The sequence below is a fragment of the Denticeps clupeoides genome, chromosome 3 (genome assembly GCF_900700375.1).
Source record: "Denticeps clupeoides chromosome 3, fDenClu1.1, whole genome shotgun sequence".
In the NCBI taxonomy this organism is placed as follows: Eukaryota; Metazoa; Chordata; class Actinopteri; order Clupeiformes; family Denticipitidae; genus Denticeps; species Denticeps clupeoides.
The window spans coordinates 28,441,480-28,467,824 of record NC_041709.1 but is presented as its reverse complement, the minus strand read 5'-3'; the positions used below and the strand labels follow the sequence as shown (position 1 = coordinate 28,467,824).

Here is a 26,345-nt window from a genome sequence, read left to right as displayed (position 1 = left end):
CCTGTGTATGCCTGTTTAATGTTGCCCTGTTTGTGTCTGTTCTCTGTTGGGTCGTTGGTAGTGTTGTTAATCCTGTTGTGTTTCATTGATTAGGACCCCGCAAAATCCAGTTCATTGTGATCCAGTCCATCAGTTATGTTTGTCTTGTTTTGGGACTGAAAAAAGGGAAATTCAAGGTCTATGGCATTTTGTCTTTTTGTCTTTGGTGAAGAACCCCCACTTCTATCTTTATCAAACTGTAAACCTCCCCCAAGCAAGAGGTGTCAACAGTTAGCCAATGGCCTGAAGTGCCATGCTGGGGGTGGATGACCTGATTGGTCTGTAGTCTCCCAAACTTTTTGCAAAGTATTACACATGCCAAGTATAAAAGAGTTTTCCCTTGTGGGCTGCGGTCTCTTCTCTTCCTCCTCCATCGGGGACTTAGGAGTTCTCCCCCAGATTCAGGGCCTTTCTCCCTATTTCTGCAGGTTCACGCTGCCTCTATCTTTTCTCTCTCTTCCTCTGTCCCTTTTCTCTTTTCTTTTAATTTGGGTTTTTCTGTAATATTTGTACCATTTTTACATACAATATTTCTATGTAATTGCAATAGCAATCTACCTTTGTTAATAAATTATAAAGTGTTCATTCCTGTAAACTCTACTGTGCCATGCCTCTTTACGTCCAGGTAACATGAGTTTTAATACAGTGCTTTTTTTACAGGGCTGTGTTCCCTTCATTCTCAGTGTTTGAACCTGGGTCCTCTGTCGCCATGACAAAGGACCATGCTTAATTAGTTGCTAGATTTTGTCCATTTCAGCCACTGGTGACACAGGTGACAGTGCATTACTTGATGCCAGTCCCAAGTCCGGGCAAATGGGGAGGGTTGGTCCAGGAAGCACTTTTGCCATGTCAATTGTGCAAACAGCCAGACCGGCTTATCCGTTGTGGCAACCCCTAACAAGAGCATCCAAAGGGAGGAGTAGGATGAGTTCCTAGATGTTCTACAAGCTGAATCTTTTTAACCTTTCTTACTTTTTCAGCCATTATTTGCTCCATGTCACTTTCTGTGACCTGTAGCAGCCACCAAATTGGCTCATTTAGTGGATAAAATTGGAACATTTTTATGTTGTCTCTGTGTGATTTGAAAATCTTTTAGTTTTTATATTATTCAAGTTTAAGCAACATACAGTAGTTACAGGTACAATTCCTATGCAGGGACACAATGGTAATAAGTGGGATTTGAACCAGGGTCTTCTGGTTCGTAGGCAAGTGTGTTACTCTCTAGGCTACCCACTACCAAGTTATTCCAGAAATGTCCCACATGGTGAACTTTTGCTACCTGATCAGATTTTGTTTCTAAGCTGAAGAGCAGTCTATTTTATATAGCACAACAACAACACAAAATAAGTTACATTTGAGTGCTGCTATGCAAAGATGCCATGGCAGGAACAGTCAGAAATTTGTTTTAATTCACGAAATTCAGAAAATTCACAACTTAATGAGGCAAAAAAAAAACAAACATAGAACTGACATTTTTACACGTTTTTTTTTCTTTATTTCATAATGTGAAGAAAATAAAATCTAATATATAAGAGCTCTTGCCTAACATCTCAAGGACAACTTTCAGGGAAGCTTAAATACTTTTCAGGTCATCAAAGCTCACCTTAGCTTCCCCATACTGACTAACTACTGTACATTGCCACTGTAAATTTGATTTGAGTTGGTCTTAGCTCAAGAGTTGAGACCAAGTCATAAACGTTTGGGGAGGGTTGGAGAAGTTCAAATCAAATAAAAAAATTCTATAGAATGTTAAAGTTAAATTGCAATATTTAACACTATAATAAATTCTAACACCTTTCAATAAGGAAAGAAGACAATTCCTTGATATGTGTACCTTTCATGTGATGATTTGGTCACCAAAACCAAACATTACACTGCTTCAGGGCAACCAGTACAGGTGCGGGTAAGCAGAGAACACTGTCTTGCATAATTTATACAGCATCTTACCAGTCTTTGTGGTCCTGTAGGCTCCGACTCCCTCTGTCTTGTCTTTCCCATTGGCAGCGAGTGGCATGGTGACTGTGCAGGGCTCTCCGAGGTGGACTGACGGGGTCCTCCACTTCTCCTGGACAACTCTTCCTCAGTGACAAGTAGCATACCCCTTGTCCTTTCACCTGTACTTCCACCAGAGCTGTATGTTTTAGGTCGTACTGCCTGATCTCCAGCAGAAATCCTCAGTCTCCTCCTCTCCTCCTGCTCGTCCAGGGGCCGCAGTTCCTCGGGTTCATCATCAGTGGTGCCAGAGGTTGTGGGTTCAGCTCCTGGGCAGAAATCGCGCAGCTCTGCCTCCTTGTCTATGATCACCCATTCCTTGCTGTCAAAGTCCTCTTCTTCAGCTAGAGGCACTGAAATAATGAAGGCATTGCTGTGAGCCTCCTGGTCCACAGATGCTGAGGCTTCAAGTCGGCGTTCACCACGACAACTATCCACTGAAAGCATCTGGGCTGGCTGAGAGGAGTAGATGTGGCGTGATGGTGAGCCCAAAATGTCTATACGTGACCTGAGCACAAACACAAAAGCACATATCACAAAATATTGTCAACTGAAGGTAAAGGTGAAAGTGAAGTGATTGTCATTGTGAAACACAGCACATGGTTCACACAACGAAATGTGTCCTCTGTATTTAACCATCGCCCTTGGTGAGCAGTGTTATGTAATAATGCTGCCGAATAAAAACGAGACTAAATATGGTTTCAGGAGACTTCTGATGGTTTAGCAGGTGGCTGGGAGAAGATGACAAAGCAATCTTTGAACACACAATGAAGTGGTCAAAGAACAAGGAGTCTTAAATGTCTGGAATGGATGTCTAATATTGAGTTTATAAGGTAACAATAATATAATATAAGATATAAGATAATATAAGATAAAACAAGATAACCTTTTTTTAAATTAGGAAGTGGATTTGACTAAAAGAAAATGTTCTTTTTGTCTGTTCTACTAGGGTTATTTTAAAACATATATTGGGTTATATACTATATTGACTGTGTTAAATAGAATTATACTATATTGACTGGGTTAAATAGAACTGCATTACTAAAAAAAGACTAAAATACAATTATCATTGAGTAAAACTAGACTAAAATGTCATCAGCTCTCATTGACTAAAACTACACTAAAATAGTAGTGGGTTTCTCTGACTTAAAATATGACTAAAATTCAGTTGACTGAAACTTGGGCCCTCACTGCCAGACTGTGCAATAACTTGTTTCCACAGGCCATCAGACACCTGTTTCATTTTTCAAACTGCACAGTATTTGCACTATTTTTACTAGTTTAGCGCTGTCTCATTGTTGTCTACGTGTTTTTTTTATTAAATGTTACTCTTGCACCGCCTGTGACCCCTGTTTGCACCCAGTTTGTCTGTGTATGTTTAATGGTTTAAATGTGACATGTATCACCTGTTTCTGTAGAAACGTTGTTTCGTTTCACTATGTACATGTTTGTAGAAAAAATGACAATTGTGGCAACAACAATGCTCACCTCTGTCCATACCCCTCACCACGCCCCTCAGCAGCAGAGATGCGGTCTGACTCTGGGCTGTTGACTCGGCGGTATCTAAAAGAACGCATCTGCACACTTGGTGACTCAGGGCCCATGCCACGCCCTGGAGAGACAGGACAAGGTCCTCGGCCACCCTCTTCCTCCTGAATAGAACAGAACGTTTTATTGCCATGGTAAAAATATTTATTAAATTATTAACACTTTTAAGGTCCCCTATTATGAAAACTGAAAGTGAAGAGATTGTCATTGTGATTCATACTGCAGTACAGCACATGGTGCACACAACAAAATGTGTCCTCTGCTTTTAACCATCACCCTTGGTAAGCAGTGGGCAGCCATGAATGTCACAATGGAAGTGTGTGGGGATGGTGCTTTGCTCAGTCCCTTTCACTTAGTAAGATTATTTAACATTAATACGAGGTCCCCTAGCCTGTGTAAAGAGAGCTTTGGTCATTCGGCTCCACAGTTCAGAGAGCGGCAGCTCAAGCAGTTGAATCTGGAATTTGATGCATTGCAGTCGTTCTGTGATTGGATGTAAAAATGAGCACAAATGTATTAACAAATGTAAAAGTAAATAACCCCCAGTGGGTTAATTTTATTTTCTTCTGAACACGACTGAATGCTTTTGGTGATCGCTCTCCTCCTCGTCCCACGTCTCTCCTTCTGATTAGCATTTAAACGCATCGAAACAGTGCCTGGGAAATCTCATTGTGGGACTGGCTGTAATTCTGCACCAAGGCTGAATTTTGGAAAGAGACTTCAAAAACAGTATTAGGTGAACACTAAGATCGATATAAAAGCAAAAACAAAATTCATAATAGGGGACTTTTAACTGAAATGAAATCAAGATGGACAATCACAATAAACCTATAACAACAGAATTAAAAAGGACAGAAAACAGTGTAGCAATGAAGATTATTAATACAAGCAGTCTATAACCCTGGTGTGTAAATATACTTTATTATGCTTTTGGCCTTGTTGAGACATTGGGAGCTTGAGAGTTTACGGGACAGCCAGTGAAAACCTGCTGCTGAGCAATTCCTAACCAATAACTAACAATGTCTTCTGAATGTAGACATGTCTTGCCTCAAAATACATACTCTGCAGAGGTGGAAAGAGTCCTAGTAAAAGTACCCATCTAAAAATCTACTAAATAAAAATAACTTTTTAGTAAAAGTTACTTAGTTAATTTCAACAGCACTAGTCGTTTTTTTTGGTATAATGTGCAAACTATGTTAAAACCACCCCATAAATTGAAAAGCAGTTCCTGTCTGTATAAGGTCCCACAGAGCACAAACCAAGGAATCAAAGGAATTGTCTGTAGATGTCTGAGACAGGATTATCTTGAGGCACAAATCTGGAGATGGTAGTGGCAGCATGGTGGTGGCAGGCAGGGAGGTTTTTCAGCTGCAGGAACAGGGTGACTAGTCAGGATAGAAGAATACATAACTGCAGCAATATACAGAGAAATCCTGGATGAAAACCTTTCAGCAGGACAATATATCAAAGGAGTGGCTTCAGGACAACTCTTAATGTCATTATGGGGTTGAAATGTGAGGAAAAATGCATTTAATCCATTTTGGAAAAACAAATTAGCTGTGAATGGTATCTGCATGCACTGTATAGGATATTCTAATTAACTACCACGTGCTTTCAGGCTGCATGTGGTAGCTGTAAAAGTTTTGGACACAGACCCTCGGCATTGAAAAGCTGATGCTAATTATCTGGGAACATTCTCTAACAGCAGTCAAGCTGGCATGTGTGTCAAACAAATTGTGAATTTTTAATAACATAAAAAAGATGACTTAATCTTTTTTTTTTAACATCAACAAAAGATGACTTAATCTTTGCTTAAAGTGATGTGTGGAGAATTATTGTTTGGGTCAGCAACCTTTTTCGGAAAATGTCATCACAAGTATAAAGAATTCCCGGATACCTTTTCATTGGTGGTTGTGTTGCGTTCTGCCCAGGTACAGTACTGCTGTTTTCTGATTGGCTGTTGTGTAGGCCTTTTCTTTATGACTCAGCGGTTGTTTAATAGTGAGGAGCTGCACTCCGTGGTCTGAGAAATATGCCGTGTGAACCTGCGCAATTTCCTTTCAGTTCAGACGTTATTTTTACTCAGTAACTGAGTAAAAATGTAGCGAACTAAAATACTTTAGTATACTAAAAAAAGTAAAAGTAAAATGATCTATTTCAAATTTACAAAATACTCACAAAAACTACTCAATTACAGTAACGTGTAACTGTCTGCACAGTAATGTAATTCGATACTTTCCACCTCTGCCCCTTAGTGCTTTGCTCAGTGGCACCTCAGTGGCATCTTGGATAACGGAAGGCACCCTCTGTCATCTCTGCATGCCGCCATGAGACCAAAGCATTACCATTGCATTATCATGTAGGGTTAAAGATGAATAAACAATAAAATACACCACATAAACTTCTACAGTAGCACATTCTAGAACATTCAAAGCACAACCAAACAACCAATCTCTACATGTAGGTACAATACGTTACGTATTCAAGCTGACACACCATCCTTCCAAAAATACAATTAAGCAATTACAATAAGCAGAGGATTTATCATTTTTGAATGAATAAATAAAAACAAATAAATAAAGTTAGTTACTAAAAAATAAATAAATGAATAAATTCGATTTATCTAAGATCCATATTATTGCATACGTATAATGAGCGCCACAACCTTGCCAAGGTTGATCCTGAGTTTGTTACGGTTGAAGTCGGTGTCTTCCCAGCCTTCCGTGTCAGCGAGTGCTGGGCTACCGTCCCCGTCATGTGCTAGCAGAACTGGAGGGGCATTCTCCTGGTCACTCAGGTGCTCCTGGATGTTGTCCGTATTCTCTCGTTGCATGTCCCCAGGAACCGGAGTCAAGTTCACCACCCTATGACAGGTAAGTGTGCAAGTGTGTGAAATGTGCTGGGGCATACAGTGGGACAAGAATAAGACAGTTTACAAATGGAATTAGATTTCTGGCCGGAAAGAGATCATTTCGGTTAACATCCCTGTAGTTGATGCTCAAGAAAAAACATGCAGTGCTGTGGCTGATTCTGATCAATGAAGTGCAGAACATAATTGATTATATCATAATGACGTTGCTTTGTGATTTTCTGGCAAAGGCATGAAAGTTTTAGTTAAAACGTAGTGCCGATAGTGTCATTTACTGTCTGATCTGAGTACAGCGCCACTCTGGGTAGGAGTTGAAAACTGTTGAACTTTGACCGTTGCGCGATGTGATGCGTATTCTTGTGACCAACAGAGTCGAAGCGGGCTAGAGTTCGGTCTGCCCATTAAAAACACACATGCAAAGCAGGAATGGAGGAACAGCTGATCTTATTAGTCTCTGAGTGTCCAGAGACCTACACCACAACATTATTGCCTTAGAGGGAGAAAAAATGCACAAAGCGACTTTTAATTTTGCTCCCATAAGCCGAAAAATGGTCTGCGTTCAGTCCACACTTACCTGATGCCACATATGTCTGAACCAGGAGTTTTTCTGCCGTTCATGGCAGACTGAACACCGACCATTTTCTGCTCATTGGAGCAAATCAAAGCGTCCACACATGTGAAGGTGACCTTAACTGTAGTATTTGAAAAAATCATGTGTAATGTTGAAAAATGTATGGGATGCCTCATGATGCATCGATAATCATAATAAAATCAAATCATGAGACCAGCCAAGGTTCACACCTCTGATGTTTGTCTCCCGTTATTGCGTCACATTCGGTCGTGTTATCAATAAATAATATGGGCTTATTGCCAGAAGGCAGATGAGCCTGCGAATCAAGACAGGTGTCTACAGGCAGAGGTGGTAATATGTAATCCTGAGCAAAAAAAAAAAAAGAAGAAGAGAAGGAACCCCCCTCAAGATCCTGACCTCCTTGACTGATCCCTTGCACAATGACTCCACCTCACCTCTCACTGTTGAACAACTGTGAGTTGTCCAGTCCCTAGATGAATGATCACTATTCCACACTGCACATTGCTGTGCACCTTACATTCATTTCTCTGCTGAAGCGCTGTCTGTCTTCTTTGTTGTCTACGCTTCATCTGCCTGTCTCAAGTTTGCACTTTATCCAGCCCTGTTTGTCTATGTCACACGTGTACTTTATGTCAGTCACTAACTTTGTAGCTACATTTAGCGCTAGTTCTGGACAAACTTTGTTTTGTCTCACTTTTAAATGTTACATGTAGTAAATAGTTCCAGAGAAATGTACTGTCCAGCATGTATGTAACTGAAATAATAAGGATAACCAGCAGGAGAAGGACATTTACGCCCTTATCCAGAGTGACTTACAATCAGTAGTTACAGGGACAGTCCCCCTGGAAGCACTCAGGGTTAAGTGTCTTGCTCAGGGACACAATGGTAGTAAGTGGGATTTGAACCTGGGTCTTCTGGTTCATAGACGAGGAAGAATGATGGACACAAATGCGATAAGGACTGAAAATAATCCACCACTCCTCACGCTGACAGATGTCCCCTCTGCAGGGCTGAGTACACAGCTACCTCCTATCACACCGTCCCAAGTCCTATGCCTTGAAGCAGGTGTTGGCAACGTCCCAGTTCACTGGAAGATGCAGGAAAACAACTGAGCATGTGAATCTGTCAAAGAATCTCACAGATTCTGTGAATCTATCACAGAATATCTACTGCATACAAGCACAGAAGCCTCTGAAGGAGCTGTACAGCCCAAGAAGGTGAAAGTCGGTATTTCTGGGCCCAGCAATTTTCTATGACATCAAAGTGGAATTATAAGGTTACCTGCAGGCACTTGGCATGGGTGGAAAAGCTGACCCACTGGAGTTGTGGAAATTACACCAAATTACACTAATTTACCAAGACTAGCTACCTGGTCAAGAAATCCTTTGCATTCCTGCAACAAGTGGCCCATCAGAAAAGGCATTTAGCACTGGTGGCAATATTATAACATACCACTGGTCTGCACTGAAGCCAATGACTGCGAACATATTTGTGTTTGTGGTAGAAAATCTGCTATACACTTGCATAAAATGAATGCGAAGTTTTAGACACAGGATAAGATAAGATAAGATGATCCATTATTAGTGTCACAAGTGGGAGATTTTAATCCAAGGGGATGACTCTGAATACGTCGCGGCATGCACTTTGGTCAGCTCCTTTCTTGTGTTAAAGTGCTTTATAAATAAATATGGTATGGTGTGGTAAGTGTCAAGGGGGGGCTTACCCAACCATGGCTGCAGTGGGCCTGGTGGTGTGCTGTTGTGCAGTAGATGTGCTGGAGGTGTCTGTTCCACTCTTTTCCCAGTCATATGGCTCATTTTCTGTAATGATGCGCTCCTTCATGCTATTGTCAAACACTGACATCAGGAGCTACACAGGCATGAAAAAGGTTATATTTGGATTAGTAAAGAATTAATCAAAACTATTTTTGGTGATTATTGGTGAATAATCAAGCTTAGTTTTATTATCTTTTAAGTACCTGATAATCTGGTTTTGTGTAATAGTCAAGGGCTAACACATGGTCTAAGAAAACGTGAAATTCTGAAGGCATGTGTTTCAACAGCATCCTGTGGTCATAGCGCTCCTTAATTTGTCCAACTTGCTCCTGTAGGTATAAACAAAAAAACACACACACACACACACACACATATATATGTATATTTATATGTATATGTATATAGATAGATAGAGAGAACACTCAGTCATATTTACTGTTCTGTTGGTAGTTTATACATTAATAAAAAATGATACCTTATCCTTAATTTTTCGCCATGGTAACTGCCCAACTGCAAACTCCACCAACATGTAAAACAGGGACCACAGGTCATCGTGGCGACCCATTTCCTGACAGAAACGGTCACAGAAAACAGCCCAATTCAGTCCATTTGAAGCATTTCAGTCAGAAGATGCAGTGATACATCTTCAGCTACAGAAATATTTATCATGATGACAACACACCTTGTTTTTGTGAGCATTGACTGAAGCATATCTGACAGTTCCACGGAACCCAGCAACAGTTCTTGGCTGTAATGCAATAAAATATTGTCTCATTGATGCCACTTTGAATGTAGATCAATATATGTGACATATCCTAAATGTCTCTAGATAAACATATTTCAAAACAAAATCTGCCAGCTTTACATGAACAAAACACATCTTAATGAAACACTGTACACTTTCCCTTTTCAGTGATCTTTGGAACAGGTAAAAACTCAGATACAACATTTTCAGTACAACATTTGTGTCCATATGTTTATTATGGCCTAAATAAATACATCTGTGTGCGATTATGAGCTACGATTCATTTAACCATTTTACGTGTTGTCATTGCATGCATTGTCCACCAGAGGACACATGTTAAACAAGCCACTGACCCCAACTTGAACTGAGTAGCCCATAGCAGAGAAAATCCAGACATTGCTATCGACAGCCTATAATCCTGCCAACAGTTGCTATATCATTAGTACATTTTTTTATCAAAAATATCAGTGGCGGTCTAGTGGGTAAGGAAGCAGACTCATAACAAAAGGGTTGCGATTCAAAACCCAAACCACCAGGTCCCCTTGATCAAAGTTGGATCACACACATGCCTTTCATGGCTGCCCAATGCTCTCCATGGTGATGGATTAAATGCAGAGGACACCGCAGTGAATCACAATAACGAAATACATCACTTTCACTTCATTATTAGCATCAGTTCTTGATCCTGAGCTGAGGGACCCAGGACTGAACTACCGACAGTGCAGATGGGTTCGTTGGCAGTTGTCAAGGTCCTTAAGCCCTGCAAGAATATGTACTTAGTTTCCTTAAATTCTGTTTACACTACATGACCACATGCTGCTCCAGTTCCAGGAAATTTCCTGACAGCGTTGCTCATTCTTATCTCCAAAAATGACCAGATAGCATTAAGGAAAGAAAAGGAAATCCTGAAGTGAAGTGGTGCGAGGCAAGCAGTCTTCATGAACGTCAGCAAAACAGAAGAGCTGATTGTGGTCTACAGGAAATAGCCATTCTCTCAGTCATTCCTCAACATCAATGGTCAGTGTAGAGGGACAGCATCTTCATGTATTGTGGAGGGTTCACACACCCACATGCTTTAGGTAACTAAAAGGTCTCCATGAGGAAGTAATGAAATCAACACTATTACATCTGCTCAGCCATCCCTACAGGAAAATTTACACCAGGCACCACAGGACCAGAGCAATAAAAGTCATTAAAATTTGTCTCTTCAATTCAGACAAAATTATGATCAAAGAGCTTTGACCAAAGATTCCCTGTGAATAAACACTGGATTTTCTATTCATCCATTCATCAACACATAACTACACATGTTGCAAATTCTACTTTATATTCCACATTTGACGTCACTTTGTGTCACACAACCATTATCTTGCATCATAGACATCTATAGACCTTCCGAGGTCTGCTCTCCAAACCAGTATTTTGTATAAGGTAAATGCTAAAATTCAATGTGAAGTGATTGTCATTGTGAAGCACAGCAAGCACAGCACACGGGGACACAACAAAATGTGTTCTCTGCATTTAACCATCACCATTTAACCATGTGTTCATTCATAGTTTTGATGCCTTCAGTGAGAATCTACCATTGTAAATGGTCATGAAAAGAAAGAAAACACATTGAATGAGAAGGTGTGTCCAAACCTTTGGCCTGTACTGTACATATGAGCACAGATGTATGTGTAAAAAAAACATTTGCAGTAATGGCCATTATGGTCTCAGTCTGTCAAAAAAAAAAAAGGCTGAACAAGCTTATGTGCAGTTCCATCAAAACACTTGCATGCTGTATTTTTGAGCACCACTATAAAATTCCTACACCGAAGTTAATTAATTGTATTATGAGCTGATACATTTAAACATATGTGCACACATACAGATAAAACAATGCACACTTTGAGTGTGCACACAAGGGTACTTCTATTTTTATCCTTTTAGTTTGCTTGCACAAGGATATATCACTAAATAAGAGAAATGCTTAAGAATGAAGCCCAGAACCAGTTCAGTGTGGTTCTGTTGACTGGCTGCCTGTTGTCTAATTGCACTTTACATATTTCTGCCTTAGATTATGCACTTGCACTCATGTTAGAGCTTGTCAGGTCAAAATAGGGTCAATAGGGCCAAAACATTAACACTAAAATATATTACCTTTCTTTATGAGGAAAACCACACACATCTTATATTGCTAGTATAAAAGATATGTGGACCTTTGAGTTCATGACCTCAAAAAGTTACTTGTTAGCATACATGGAGGCTTGTTAAAAAATAGAGGTGTGGACCAAAGCTACTTTGAGTGAAAAAAAATCCACTTTTTGAAGAAGAAAACACCCATGTGAGTCATACCTCATCAAAACAGACAAATGTGAGTTTTTAAATACAAAGGCAACACTATTGGACAACACTGGAAACTGCAGCCAACCTCTCAATATACTTTGTGTAGAGGAATTAGGCTAATACAGCCAAGATCAACTAGACAGGCAAAAGCTAAACAAAGTTTTCTGTGATGTGCTTCTATTAAAGCACACCTCATTGGTCATCTCTAAAATGATCTAGTTGCTTTGTGTTGGCTGACTGCAGTTCGTTTTTTGTACAATAGGGTCTAAACATGTTTTGGCTATAAGCAACTAAGCAATTGTCACAAATACCGTACAGCTGGAAAAGGTCATTATTATATTGTGTTAAGTTTTGTGTTTCTTTTGATGGATTTTGAACATGGTCTGGAAGCTATCAGCTATATCTGCCAACACTGTTGCAATATAATGCACAGTTCTTAACCCAACTTTATTAATTTCTATTTCCATTTCGATTTCATTTTTTATTTGCTTTTTTATGTTTACCCTGGCAAAACACAGTAACATTTTTTCACAGTCTTTTCTGCCATGGTTGCTTCTGCCATGGAAGCAATCAGCTATATCTGCCAACAGTGTTGCAATATTTCATTTTTATTTGCTTTTGATGTTTAACCAGTCTTTCTGCCATGGTTGCTTAAGAAATTATAGGCTATTTACTGTTTATGTTCAGATTTAATAACATGTTGGCATATTAATCACTGCATTAATAAGCCAGTCAAAGGTTATTGTCTATTTCCTCATTTAAACCCAGGCTGTGGCAGGGCAGAGTGTAACATGCCTACAGAATGACTATGTGTAAAAATAGGACTGGTGACCACTGTTGCAGTAGCATTAACACTGCAGTATGAATCAACTCACAGTGACTCTCTGTCCACATGTATGACAAAGATGAGAGGGTATCAGGGATCTGATGGGCTGATACATGCACTTCAAATCAAAAGTCCAAAAGGAACTGCAAAAGAACACAGAGCAGACACATTCAAACTGAAAATTTAAAGTGGTGAAAAATATATAAGCTAACTGAAAAGATAAACACAAAACTAATAAATTAAAATACTTTTTGACAATTCGAAAAAAAAAAAAAAAAAAAATTTGAGGGTCTCTTTGGTATCATGGCTGAAGAATTAAATGAACACAAATATTTTAATTGTCATGCAAAAATAATACATGCATATGATCTGTGCTGGAATGAAATGAAACATGTGGTGTGATAATTTTACATTAGTTATATCACATTTTCAATCAATGAAACTAAATACACTCAAATTAGCTGAACAGGGCTTCACTGGCAGCCTTATGAGCCACACACACTTCATCTCACATCTCTGGCCCAAATAAAGTACTTGTGAGATTACCAGATAGCAATAAGAAAGGAGAGTGAGGAGTAGGAGCTTGATAAAGGTACAAAAAAAATAAGGAAGTGAAGGGCAAGGCACTGGGAATAAAAGAAATGTAAAGCAATGAGTCAGCAGCATGTTTAAAGATGGATGGAAAGAAAAAAAGAGAAGGTGGGGGGTGTCCTCATCCAATGCTGAGTCTTGCAGCATCAGACACTGACGCATGCAGGTGCATTAAATATTCACATTGCTGCACTCTGCAGAGAGATGAAGGAGGTGGTGGTGGTGGGGGTGGGTGAAAATTGTGTGGAAACGTACGCAGGCAGAGGAGAAAGGATGATGAAGATACAAGGTTTACATTTACAGTATTTGCCAGACGCTCTTATCCAGAGCGATTTTACACAAGTGCTTTGAAATATTCATAATTGAAATCCCTAATTTGGTTCAGTAGGCCCTGATCGGTAAATACTATTACAGTGCATCCAGAAAGCATTCACAGTGCAACACTTGTTCCACATTTTGTTATTTTACAGCCTTATGCCAAAATGGATTAAGTGTATTTTTGTTCCCTCAGAATTCTACTCATAAAAAATGTACATAAGTATTCTCAGTTTTTTTATAATGCACTGTTGGCATCAATTAAAGCCTCAAGTCTTTGAATATGATGCCACTAGCTTGACATGCCTGTCTTTGGCCAGTTTAGTCCATTCCTCTATGCACAGCACTTCTCAAGCTCCATCAGGGTGGATGGGCAGCGTCGGTGCACACAGCCATTTTAAGATCTCTCCAGAGATGTTCATTCATATTGAAGTCTGGGCTCTGGCTGGGCCACTCAAGAACATTAACAGAGTTGTTCTAAAGTCACTCCTTTAATATCTTTGCTGTGTGCTTTCCTGTTGAAAGATGAACCATAACCCCAGTCTGAGTTCAAGAGTGCTCTGTCGCAGATTTTCATCCAGGATGTCTCTGTAGATTTGTCTCTGCAGTTACTGCAGCTGAAAAATAACCCCACAGAATGATGCTGCCACCACCATGCTTCACTGTAGGGACAGTATCGGCCTGGTGATGAGCAGTGACTGGTTTTCCCCAAATGTGACGCCTGGCATTCACACCAAAGTTTCTCATGGTTGTGAGTCCATCAGGTGACTTTTGGCAAACTCCAGGCAAGCTGCCATGTGCCTTTTACTAAGGAGTGGCTTCCGTCTGGCCACTCTACCATACGAGCTTGACTAGTGGATTGCTGCAGAGATGGTAGTCCTTCTAGAAAGTTCTCCTCTGTCAACAGAGGACCTCTACAACTCTAACAGAACTTGACCATCAAGTTCTTGGTCAGCTCTCTGACTAAGGCCTCTCTCCCCGATCACTCAGTTTAAGTGGCCAGCCATCTCTAGGAAGAGTCCTGATGGTTGTGAACTTCTTCCACTTATGAATGATATAGGCCACTGTGCTCACTGGGACCTTCAAAGCAGCAGACTTTTATCTGTAACCTTCCCCAGATTTGTGCCTCAAGACCATCTTGTCTCTGAGGTCTACAGACAATTCCTTTGACTACAAGCTTGGTTTGTGCTCTGACATAAACTGTCAGTTGTAGGGCTACATCACATCCAATTCTTTTCCACAGATGGACTCCAGTTAAGCTGCAGAAACATCTCAAGAATGATCAGGATTGAACCTGAGCTCAATTTTGAGCTTCAAGACTGTGAATACTGCCAAAACCTCAAGTAAACTTTTGTCACATAGTCATTTCGGGTTTTGTGTTTAGAATTCTGAGGGAAAAAAAGTTTTAATCCAATTTGGAATGAGGCTGTAACATTACAAAATGCACTTTATCTTAAAAACATTTTTTTATATACGTAAGAGGCCATTTTAATCTAAGTAGATCCTAAAAAGGAAGGTTTTTATTTTGCATCTTTAGTGGGTGCCAACAGAGGAGTCAAGGTGAATGTTTTCCTAGTACCTTGAGAGATGGTGGTACCAGTGGAGCAGTGCTGGTGGATCAGAGAGATCGGTGCAGTGCAGAGTGAGGAGTGATGAGAGATCTGAGGCAGGAGAGTGCTGGACCTCCCTTGGCTTTGTAGGCAAGCATCAGTATTTTAAATCTAAAGTGTACTGATGTGGGAGAATTTGGGAAAGTTATATATCTGAATCAGCTGGAGAGGTTGAGTAGCGCTAAGAGGAAGACCAATCAGAAGTGAATTACAGTAGTCCAGTTTGGAGATTACCAAAGATTGGACAAGAATCTGAATTGCATTTGTCGATTAAAAATGGATGAATCCTCCTGAAAGGATGAATGTTCAAGAGTAGGAAATGGAAATTGTCCATAGTTTCCCCAAGGTTGTGTGAAGTGACAAAAAGAGAGATTGGAGACCTGTACAGGGAGATTTTAAGATCAGTTGTGGAGGGGAATCAGCAGGCATAAATAGCAGTCAAGCATAAGATGTCAGACAGTCAAGCAGAGATCTGGGTGGACATGGTGGAAAAGAGAAGCAGAGTTGGGTGTCATCTGCATGGCAGTGATAGTATAACCTATTTATAACCATGACTTCGCCAAGAGATTTTGTGTAAAGGGAGAACAGGAGAGGGCCAAGTACTGAGCCCTGATGGACAACAGTAGAGAGCTTGTGAGGTGCAGATGTCCCCTTCCATGTCCATAAGATCTATCCTCCAGAAAGAAGTTATCCACTGTGATGCCAAGCCACTTATAACCAAAAGCTCCAAATGGTAATTGAATGTGTAAAATGCTGCTGAAAGATTCAGGAAGATGTTTATAATGTTTATAATAACTTAACAATGTCTAAAGTTACAGAAAGACATATTCTTTATTCAGTCATTTTCTTTTTAATAAAGATTCATGTAGATTACCTGAACAAAACGAATGACACAATCAAAAAAAATACTCTTGTATATCAAAACAAAGTAATGACTTACCGGTCTGACTTCTCCGTTTGTGTTGGTATATTGTCGGGCAAGGCCAAAGTCTAACATATAACATTTCCTGTAGGTAGAAGGCAGCCTCCCCATTGCAAAGTTAGACTGAAAAAGAAATGCGTATACAAGCAAGTTCAACACAGCACAGATATGTACACAGGCGTACATGAACTCCTACTGTTCAAATTTTTAGGAATGTCCTTGTTTTTCCACGTAAAAAATAAAAATAAGTAAAGTTGAACTGTTGATGTACTAGATCCTGAACTAGTGGCCAGTTTTCAGATCATTGAAGGATTTTCTATTAACCAATGAAGCTTTGAAAGTGACGCACTAGGGTTACCAAAAAGCATTTCATTAGAACTCAAGACTAAATGGGTCTCTCTACATGTATGCAGATATTCCACTGATTAACAGCCATTTCCAGCTGAGGGAGTCAGTTGACACAAGTTGACCCATTTGACAATTCTGTTCTATCAAATACACGAAGATAATTTTAAATTAAAATGTTTTTGACTGAAAACGTGATTACATGAATTACATTGCTAGAAATTCTAAATATTTTCCTTTGTTAATCAAAAACGAATTAAACAGAAATTTTATGGTGTCAGTGGCTAGACATACAGGTTTAATGTCGCGGTGCAAGAAGCCAACAGAATGTATGGCCTCAATGGACTCTAGTATCTGTTTTCCCAGGCGAAGAGTTGTGCTCATAGTAAATGTCCCGCGGGGCTGACTCCTTCTGAGATCTGCCAAATTTCGGCCCTAAGAGACAAAAAGATGAAATGGCAGTATTATACAATAGGTATAATATGTGACAGGTCTCCTTGAGTGAAGATGAATATTAAATCCTTCAAATTTAAAGATTATATACAGTATTACAACTATCTTGTTAGCAGCGTTAACGCCGATAGTAGTGGACACATGATTGGTTAGTGATGGAAAATATGGCGATGTGGTGTGCACGTCTCACCTGAAGTTGCATCACGACATAGTTGAATTTATCATTTCGCCCACAGCCAATGAACTTACAAACGTGTTTTTTTCCTTTAAACAAACAAAAACATTTCAAATGCATTTGTTTAATTAATTCAGGGAGTTTTTATCGCCTTCTTTGTCTATGTACAAAAATCATCAATTTTTATTCATTTTTTTACTTTACTTGAGTCTCTTTCATGTGAACTGAGCCTCTGTGATCATCATGTGTGGTCATGTTTGATGAAAGTGAAGTAATTATCATTGTGATACACAGCAGCACAGCACACGGTGCACACAGTGAAATTTGCAAAGATGCAAAGATGGCCATTTAATCATTTTGTTCACAGGCTTTATGTCACTGGAAAAAATCTAAATCTATTTTCTATTGTTGACAGAAAATGAGGTGATGACTGATTTCCCCATTTCACTTGGTGGCACAGAATGTACTTAAACAACACAATGTTTAAGTACAAGTCAATCACACTTCTTTGAATTCAAACTGTCCACTTAGGAAGCAACACTGACAATCAATTTCACATGCTGTTGTGCAAATGGAATAGACAACAGGTGGAAATTATAGGCAATTAGCAAGACATCCCCTAATAAAGGCGTGGTCCTGCAGGTGGTGACCACAGAACATTTCACAGTTCCTATGTTTTCTGGCTGATGTTTTGGTCAATTCTGAATGCTGGTGGTGCTTTCACTGTAGTGGTAGCATGAGACAGAGTCTACAACCCACACACGTGGCTCAGGTAGTGCAACTCATCCAGGATGGCACATTAATGCGAGCTGTGGCAAAAAGGTTTGCTGTGTTTGTCAGCATAATGTCCAGAGCATGGAGACAGGTCAATACATCAGGAGACATGGAGGAGTCCATTTGAGAGCAATAACCTAGCAGCAGGACCGCTACCTCTGCCTCTGTGCAAGAAGGAACAGAAGGAGCACTGCAAGAACCCTGCAAAATGACCTCAATCAGGCCAAATGTCCATGTGTCTGCTCAAACGTCACATACGGACTTCATGGGGGTGGTATGAGGGCCCAATGTCCACAGGTGTGCTTACAGCACAACACCGCGCAGCATGTTTGGAATTTGCCAGAGAACACCTAAACTGAAATTTGCCACTGGCTCCCTGTGCTCTTCAGAGATGAAAGCAGGTTCACACTGACAGACATGACAGAGTACGGAGACAGTGTGAAGAAGGTTTTGCTGTCTGCAACATCCTCCAGCATGACTAGTTTGGCAGTGGGTCAGTAATGGTGTTGAGTGGTATTTCTTTGGGGGGGGGCGCAGCCCTCCATGTGCTCGCCTGACTGCCATTACCAAGTACCAAGATGCGATCCTCAGACACATTGTGTGACCACATGCTGGTGCGGTTGGTCCTGGGTTCCTCCTAATGCAAAACAATGGTAGACCTCATGTGGCTGGAGTGTGTCAGCAGATCCTGCAAGACGAAGGTATTGATGGTATGGACTGGCCCGCCTGTTTCCCAGACCTGAATCCAATTGAGCACATCTGGGACATAATTTCTCACCCCATCCCCCAACACCACAGTCCAGGAGTTGGCGGATGCTTTAGTCCAGGTCTAGGAAGTGATCCCTCAGAAGACCATTCGCCACCTCATCAGGAGCATGTCCAGGCATTGTAAGGAGGTCATACAGGTACATGGGGGCAAAATACACTGAGCATCATTTTTACTTTTTAAGGACATTACATTTGGAGGAGCCTGTAGTGTGTTTTTCCACTTTAATTTTGAGTGACTCCAAATCCAGACCTTCATGTGTTGATAAATTTGATTTCCATTGATAATTTTTGTGTGATTTTGTTGCCAGCACATTCAACAATGTAAAGAACAAAGTAATCAATCAGATCTAGGATTTCTTATTTTTGTGTTTTTGAGCAGTGTAATCACAGAAATAAGCACTTGACTTCTCATACTGATGAACAGAACTAAATCTAAAAAAATCTTCTTCAGTCTTCTTTAGTTTCAGAGAGCTGCACTCCCCTCACATCTTGGATGACTAAAACTGAACTGGAGTAATTTTGTAACTTCCATGACACAGGGGAACTATGTCTGATGGGTTGTCCTGCAGAAAAATGTCAGTAATTGTTGTATTGTTTTTCACACTTTCATGCACTCAGCAATGTTGAATTGTATTTACACTCATAATTAGCAAGTTGCCTCTCAACATCAACATTAATATCAGATTTACTGGGGTCCTGCTTACTTACCTTGAAGTTTCTTTAACACAGCCACCTCCATTTTCAGGACCTGCTTGGGCTGCTGAGCTGATTCTACCTTCAGTGCCACATTCTCACGGGTAAGTGTGTCCAGTGCCTCATAGATCTCGCCAAAACCCCCACCCCCAATCTTCTTTAACTGCAAGCCAAAGGACAAATACTATGATTCAACTAACTATTCAACTATTTTGATAAGATTTAAACAATTTAAGACAGTTTGCATGCCACTGTATGTCCAACTAATTTGCAACATTAAAGTTGCCTCACAATGTAGTTACTAGCATATTACATTTACAGCATTTGGCGGACTTACATACACTGGAGCAAAAAAGTATCTGTCAAGTTGCAACTTAAAAAGATGAGAGGGGTCTATAATTAATCATAGGTCATCATATGTCATCACTGGTACAATACACTTCAATTCAAAGGCAAAGTCCACTTTATTGTCATCTCACTATATACAAGCACACAGAGAGACGAGATTGTAAAGCTTTGGAGATTCACAGTGTGCAAAAAGACAGTGGAAAAATGGAATAACATAACACAGTGCAAATGGAATAACACAAAACAAATAGAATAACATTCTACTGTGAGAAACAGAACATAAAAAAGCCATGAAATCACATTTTATGATTAAAAAATATATATTTGTAAATGGTGCAGAAAATATGTATTTGGTCAATAACAAAAGTTGAACCTGAGTTCACCAGTACCTGGTTGGCAATGACAGGGTCAAACGTTTCCTGTAGATCTTCACCACGTTTGCACACACTTTTTCTGGTATTTTGGCCCATTCTTCCATGCAGACTCAAGAGCTGTGATGTTTTGGGGCTGTCGCTGGGCACAGATCCTCTATTGGATTGAGGTCTGGAGACTGGCCAGGCCACTCCGGAACCTTGAAGTTCTTTTTTTTGTTTTTTTATGTAGAGACTCCTTGGTGACTCAACTCCTTGGAGCCAGGGCAGTGTGTTTGGAATCACTGTCAAGCTGGAAGATCCAGTCATGTTCAATCTTCAATGCGCTCACTGATTGAGGGAGGTTTTTACCCAAGATCTCATGATATATGGTCCCATTCATCCTTTCCTTAATTATCCTTCACAGAAAAGCACGCTCCAAAGCATAATGCAAATCAGCATTCTTCCCCCTCCAAACACGAATTCTATTTTGGTCTCATCTGACCACATCCCAATCCTCCTCTGGATCATCCAGATGGTCTCTGGTAAACTTTAGACGGGCCTGGACATGTGCTGGCTTAAGCAGGAAGACATTTCGAGCACTGCAGGATTTCAATCCATGACAATGTACTGTATTACAAATAGTAAGCTTTGTTACTGTGGTCCCAGCTTTCTTCAGGTCATTGACCAGTTCCTCCTGTGTGGTTCTGGGCTGTTTTCTCTCCAACTCAAAATCATTTGTACCCCACAAGGTGGGATCTTGCATGAAGCTCCAGTTGGAGAGAGATTGTCAGTGATTCAATTTTCTAATAATTGCCATTGATCCAACCATTGAAACCATTGATCTCTTCTTACCAAGCTTGATGGGCTCATTCTAGTCTTGAGCAAGTGTACAATCTTGTTTCCAAGGTTGAGAACAGTTCCCTGGTCTCTGTTCCATGGTGAAGGTAGGAGTCTGACTGTTTGAAGGTGTTGACAGGTGTCTTTTAGACAGATAACCAGTTCAAACAGGTGCCATTAATACAGGTAATCAGTGAAGGGTAGAAGAGCTTCTTATAGAAGAAGTAACAGGTCTGTGAGGGACAAAATTCTGTAGGTGCTAAATACTTATTATCTGCACCATATACAAATAAATCATTGATCATATCATGATATAAATCAAAATCATATTTCAGAAGCATATTTAGAATCTAGTCTGAATTTTCAATTAGATGGACAAACATTAAAATGCCCAAATGGCAAGAAAAAAACAGTGACAGAGTAAACACAGGGGAAGACAATTAAATCAATTCCATGCAAGGCTTTGTCTGGTATGTTTTTGTACTTAAGATGTATACACCAATCAGTTATAGCATTATGACCATTGACAGGTAAAGTGAAAAACACAATAACCTTGATACAATTGTACATGTGAGGGCAATATGTCTGGATCATAGCATCTCTAAAAATGCAGTCCTTGTAGGATGTTGCCAGCCTCTGGTCAGGACCAACCAAAAGTGATCCAAAAATGAAAACTATTAAACAATGGTGTTATGAGCAACTAGCCATTGATAGAAACGGTAGCAGACTGGATCAAAGTCAAAGTCAACTTTTTGTCATATCAGCATATACAAGTACACCGAGATATGAGATTGCCAATTTTCAGGGATTCATGGATCGCAAAAAGACAAATGGAAAAAAACATAACACAAAATAAAAAACATAGGACATTGTGCATCGACCCATAATATAGTGCAAGTCGAGACAACTAGACAAGCCAGATGGAAAAGCAGCTCTATGATAATATATTAGTGTATGGATATATTTAGTATATATAGTGTATACAGTATATGACATAATAAGGTATTATGATGATGATAATAATAATACAGCAGCACAGTGTGAGGTGCTGAAAGATGTATTAAACAGCAGGGTGCAATACTGTCGTTCAGTTTGTTTAGAGCAATTTGCAGAAGAGGCCTGTGTGAGAGTTCTGTAGAGATTTTAAGACTTCAAGTGTGGTTGAGGTGATGTGGATGATATTGTTTTATTTCATGCCCAGGATTTATCAGGCTTAATAACCAATGACTTTGCAATCCTTTTGCTAATTGGAAACCAGACAGCAGGCTTTATTTCTAACACTTTTCAGCCATTGTAGACAATGGACGCAACATTCTCCCGTTCTCCCAAAGAAGCAACGGGAGACACGTGTTGGCATCTGCAACAGATTGAGATGGCAAACGCATCGCACCCCACCTTCGCCTAGTTTCCTGCTGGCTGCAGAACAAGCTAGACGACCTGAGAGCCAGTTACTTTCCAATGTGATGTGAGGGACTGTAACATTCTGTGCTTCTGTGGCTGACCCCGTTGGATTCTAACAAAGCATCAACAGCAACATTTATTTATTTTATTACCCAAAATCACATACAGTATGTCTCAATGGGTTTTGAGAGGTCCTTTGAGAGGACACCCCCCCACACTTGAACCTTCAGCACACAAGGAAAAACTCTACACAAGAGAGAGAAAAAGAAAGGAAGAAACCTTGGGAAAGAGTGATACAGAGAGGGACCCCCTTCCAGGGTAGAGTGCGCCTGCAAGTGGTGTCAGTGCAGGGTTGGTGATGATTTGTCCAATAAGAGAAAAAGTCCTACAGTTGTAGAGGTGGAGAAGTACAAAGTGTAGTCCAGTGGCATGGTGTACATTACGTGTCCATTATAATGTTACTGGTCCATTTGAAGATCCCTGAAGCTGCAGTTGGTTTCATGCTAAGTCCTTGTTTAGTAGTTTTCAGGAACCAGGATTTATCTGTTGGTCTCTTCACTGGGGTCTGCCAGTGTGCTTGATTCAGTATCTCGGAAAAAACAAACAGAAGCAGCGCAGACGCTGGCACTGTACGACTGATATTGAAATATGTGGTAATAGTGGTATATTGGTGCTACAGAAGCCCCGTACCCTAACTACGACAGCCTAACTAAGGTGAATTTTACACTGTCTGTGCTTAACAGGGGGACTGTCTGATAAAGTGGACTTAATAATTGACACTGTCTTCGAGGTCTGGACTTGGACGTTCAAAAACTGCAAAGCGCTATATGAGAAGGATCTGCTCCCACTTGTGACCTTCTGTACTTGTGTACTTTGGGTAGCACTCATTGAAGGCAGGGGGCGTGGTGGGTCGTAAATAACTAAAAGCTCACTCAGGTACTGCGGGGCGAGACCATTTCAAATTCAAATTCAAATTTTATTTGTCACATACATAGTCATACACGGTATGATATGCAGTGAAATGCTTTTTGCGACTGCTACAGACCACAGTATTGCAAATGATGCAAGTATACAATGAACCAATATGCAAATAATTCAAACATAACCAAATATTACACTTTTACGTCTTTAACATAAAATATGTTTAACTGGTGTAAAAAGTGCAAAGATTTTGTGCAAAGTGATTTTGTGCAAAGAGTTTTATAGGTCAAAAGTAGGATTCTGTAGCCAATCCTAAATTTGATGGGAAACCAGTGCAGTGAGTGTAAGACTGGGGTGATGTGGTCAAATGTCCTAGTTCTAGTTAGAACTCTGGCTGTAGCATTCTGTACTAGCTGGAGTTTACACATGCACCTACTAGAGCATCCTGACAGTAATGCGTTTCAGTAACATCTAACCTTGATGTAATAAAGGCATGGAGAGCTTCTGTCATATCACAATTTAGCGAGCACCCGGGGAGCAGTGTGTGGGGACTCTTCTACTTTGCTAAGTGCCTCAGTGGCACCTTGGTGGATCGGGATTCGAAGCGGCAACCTTCTGAATACGGGGCCGCGTCCTTAACCGCTAGGCCATCAATAGGCGCACACCCCATTATCGTCTTAACGGGGGTTTAATAAACAACGCTTACCCTGTGGCAAGCACAACGTTGCTGCATTCGGTCCGAAAGGCTTTAGATTTTCTCCAATTAGCAGACTTTGTTCAGTCTGCACTCACCTGATGCCACAGACGTCTGAACAAGGTGTTTTCTACCGTTATTGGCTTCAGGTTGTAACAGGTTTGGGTCTGTGTGTAGTGGAGGAAAGTCAGGTGAAACATGCAGAAAAAGGAGGGCCGCCGGGAAGAAAGAGAATCTCACGCCGCTGCTGGGGTTTCCATCACACTCTCTGCATCAGGACCGGGGCAGACGACCTACTCCACCCACAGCATAGTGAGTATATCCAACCAGTATACACAACTGTTACAAGGTGAACTGCGACATTGTCACATGATGACAATGTATGGGATGCATGTTGATGAATTGATATCGAGGCACTGATAAACGTAATCGAATCATGAGGTCACCACAGGGCAGTGGTGGCCTAGCAGTAAGGAAGCGGCCCCATAATCAGAATGTTGCCGGTTCGAATCCCGATCCGACTGAGCAAAGCCCGGAGCCTGGAGGATGCCGCAGCGGCGCATTCTCTCCAACATGTCTCCAACTCCAACATGTTTAGATGGTAATTTCCAAGGTTGAGAAGTTGTATACTATTGTAGAGGAGTTTGTCCGTGGATCTGATGGTTGTAACACAACACTAATCACAAATATGTTACAAAGAGCGCACTATGGGCAGGACCTAGCACACTGCTATCTTGGGTCACATGACCCACATGACCCAATAATTTCCAACACTGCTAATATACTTAATGTGTTTATATGGTGTATATGGTCTCAAGCAAATTCTAACTCAAGAAACCATGAGTAGTGTAGGGGCAGTGCAGACTAAAACCCTGGATTCTTTCAAATCTGAGTATGAATGACTCATTCGGTGACACTGAAGAGGCTGGACAATAGGAGTTACGTAAATTATGAGACTCTTCAATGTTGCATGTAAGATGGATAAATATAATTTGTCAACTCTCGTCCACACAGATGTTCAAAATGAATGCCCTCTGAATGCCATATGCATCTTTGCTGTGTTTTATAGCTGCATTTGATTGCTGTTCATTGGCATTTGCTTGACGCTGTTTATCATTCATCCGGATATGAATGCAAGAAAAACGCCTAGAACAGACATCTGTGTGAATGGGGCATTAATCATTATTACAGCCTAACACAAAGTCAGTTAAGTCAGTTGTTAGGAAGCAATTTTGAATGCATGTTTATTAAAGTGCCAACATTTTTGTGGGCCTGGCTTTAGCACAGCATAGCACAACACAGACCAATATAGTCATCATGTTGGATTTTTGCAAATAATAATGTATTTGCTTCTGAGCCATACTTTAATTTATTTGCATCAAATTTGATATACTGGCTCAGGACCCATCCGAGTTGAGGAATCTGGGTTATAGCAGTGTTCAATAACTGTATTATGACTGGTAGTAATCAGGCTGCCTCTACTAGTAAACCTAGATGTATTTGAATAACAAAAACATTGAATAAAATCATGCTTGATTAATAAAATATGTAAGATTATGTACTTGTGTAAGATTATGGAATTTGTGTAATTTATTTCAATTGCAATTACAGCATTTAAGAGTCAATAAAGAAACACCCTGGCATTCAAATTCAACACAAAAACATGAAATACATTTTTTAATGCAATTGTCACAAAATTACTTCTATACCATATCACCCAGTCCTAATGCTGATCAAGATCAATCTCTTTCCCGACATGGATGCCATTATTCACAAAAGCCAGACCTGCTGACCACCACTTACCACCTTCCATCTATCCTTCACCATGCAATTGGGTGGTAGAATATCCGCCTGCTCTGTGGACCCATTCATGTTAGCTTGGTCCTGTAAGGATGGAGCTAGGCGCTGCTGCCAGTTGGACAGAACTCGAGCCGCTCCCTGCTTAAACGAGCCATTTATCTGTGAGGAAAACATTTCACACAAAAACGAACACAGACACACAAACACATACACATATAAAGGTTTAATTGTCATAAAAAACATATTAAATCTCCCATACACTCACATTAACTTGTGTGTTCTGTTTAAACTGCAATTTAACGGCAAAACGTATAAATATTCTGTCATTTCATTATATGGTACCATAGCATTAGCAATATCATAAACAGATATATAAATAAAGAAATACAAATTACATTACCTATGCTCTCAACAATCAAGACCCCTTACTGTAGCAAAATTGTTATTTTTCAGCATTATTATGACTAATAAATGAAATCTTTCTAATGTAGACTGTGTCTCATTATGTTGAGCTTTTTCATTATTGTTTATTATTTGCAGCTTACCACATTAAGGGATGAAAAGTAATGAAAAGTTAAGACCCCATCCCACAAACATGCTAATTATGCATGCAATGCCACAGTCCATAAGT

At 40.2% G+C, this 26,345-nt stretch overlaps 1 protein-coding gene across 3 annotated transcripts in view; it reads right to left on the bottom strand.

Moving 5' to 3' along the window:
- ttbk1a (tau tubulin kinase 1a) overlaps positions 1 to 26,345 on the bottom strand; it is a 49,643-nt gene that overhangs the window by 16,026 nt on the left and 7,272 nt on the right. For 2 of the 3 annotated variants that reach the window (XM_028971698.1, XM_028971700.1), the window contains exons 2-13: positions 25,718 to 25,873; positions 19,376 to 19,523; positions 17,141 to 17,214; positions 16,792 to 16,932; positions 16,171 to 16,275; positions 9,498 to 9,563; positions 9,291 to 9,383; positions 9,019 to 9,144; positions 8,764 to 8,909; positions 6,245 to 6,443; positions 3,520 to 3,683; positions 1,987 to 2,539 (exon numbers count right to left, since the gene is read on the bottom strand). In XM_028971698.1, coding sequence (XP_028827531.1) covers positions 1,987 to 2,539; positions 3,520 to 3,683; positions 6,245 to 6,443; positions 8,764 to 8,909; positions 9,019 to 9,144; positions 9,291 to 9,383; positions 9,498 to 9,563; positions 16,171 to 16,275; positions 16,792 to 16,932; positions 17,141 to 17,214; positions 19,376 to 19,523; positions 25,718 to 25,786 — 1,884 coding nt within the window. In that variant the 5' untranslated portion in view covers positions 25,787 to 25,873. Of the gene's footprint in view, positions 1 to 1,986; positions 2,540 to 3,519; positions 3,684 to 6,244; positions 6,444 to 8,763; positions 8,910 to 9,018; positions 9,145 to 9,290; positions 9,384 to 9,497; positions 9,564 to 12,763; positions 12,858 to 16,170; positions 16,276 to 16,791; positions 16,933 to 17,140; positions 17,215 to 19,375; positions 19,524 to 25,717; positions 25,874 to 26,345 lie in introns of those variants that run through there. The other variant, XM_028971699.1, reaches the window with a different exon arrangement.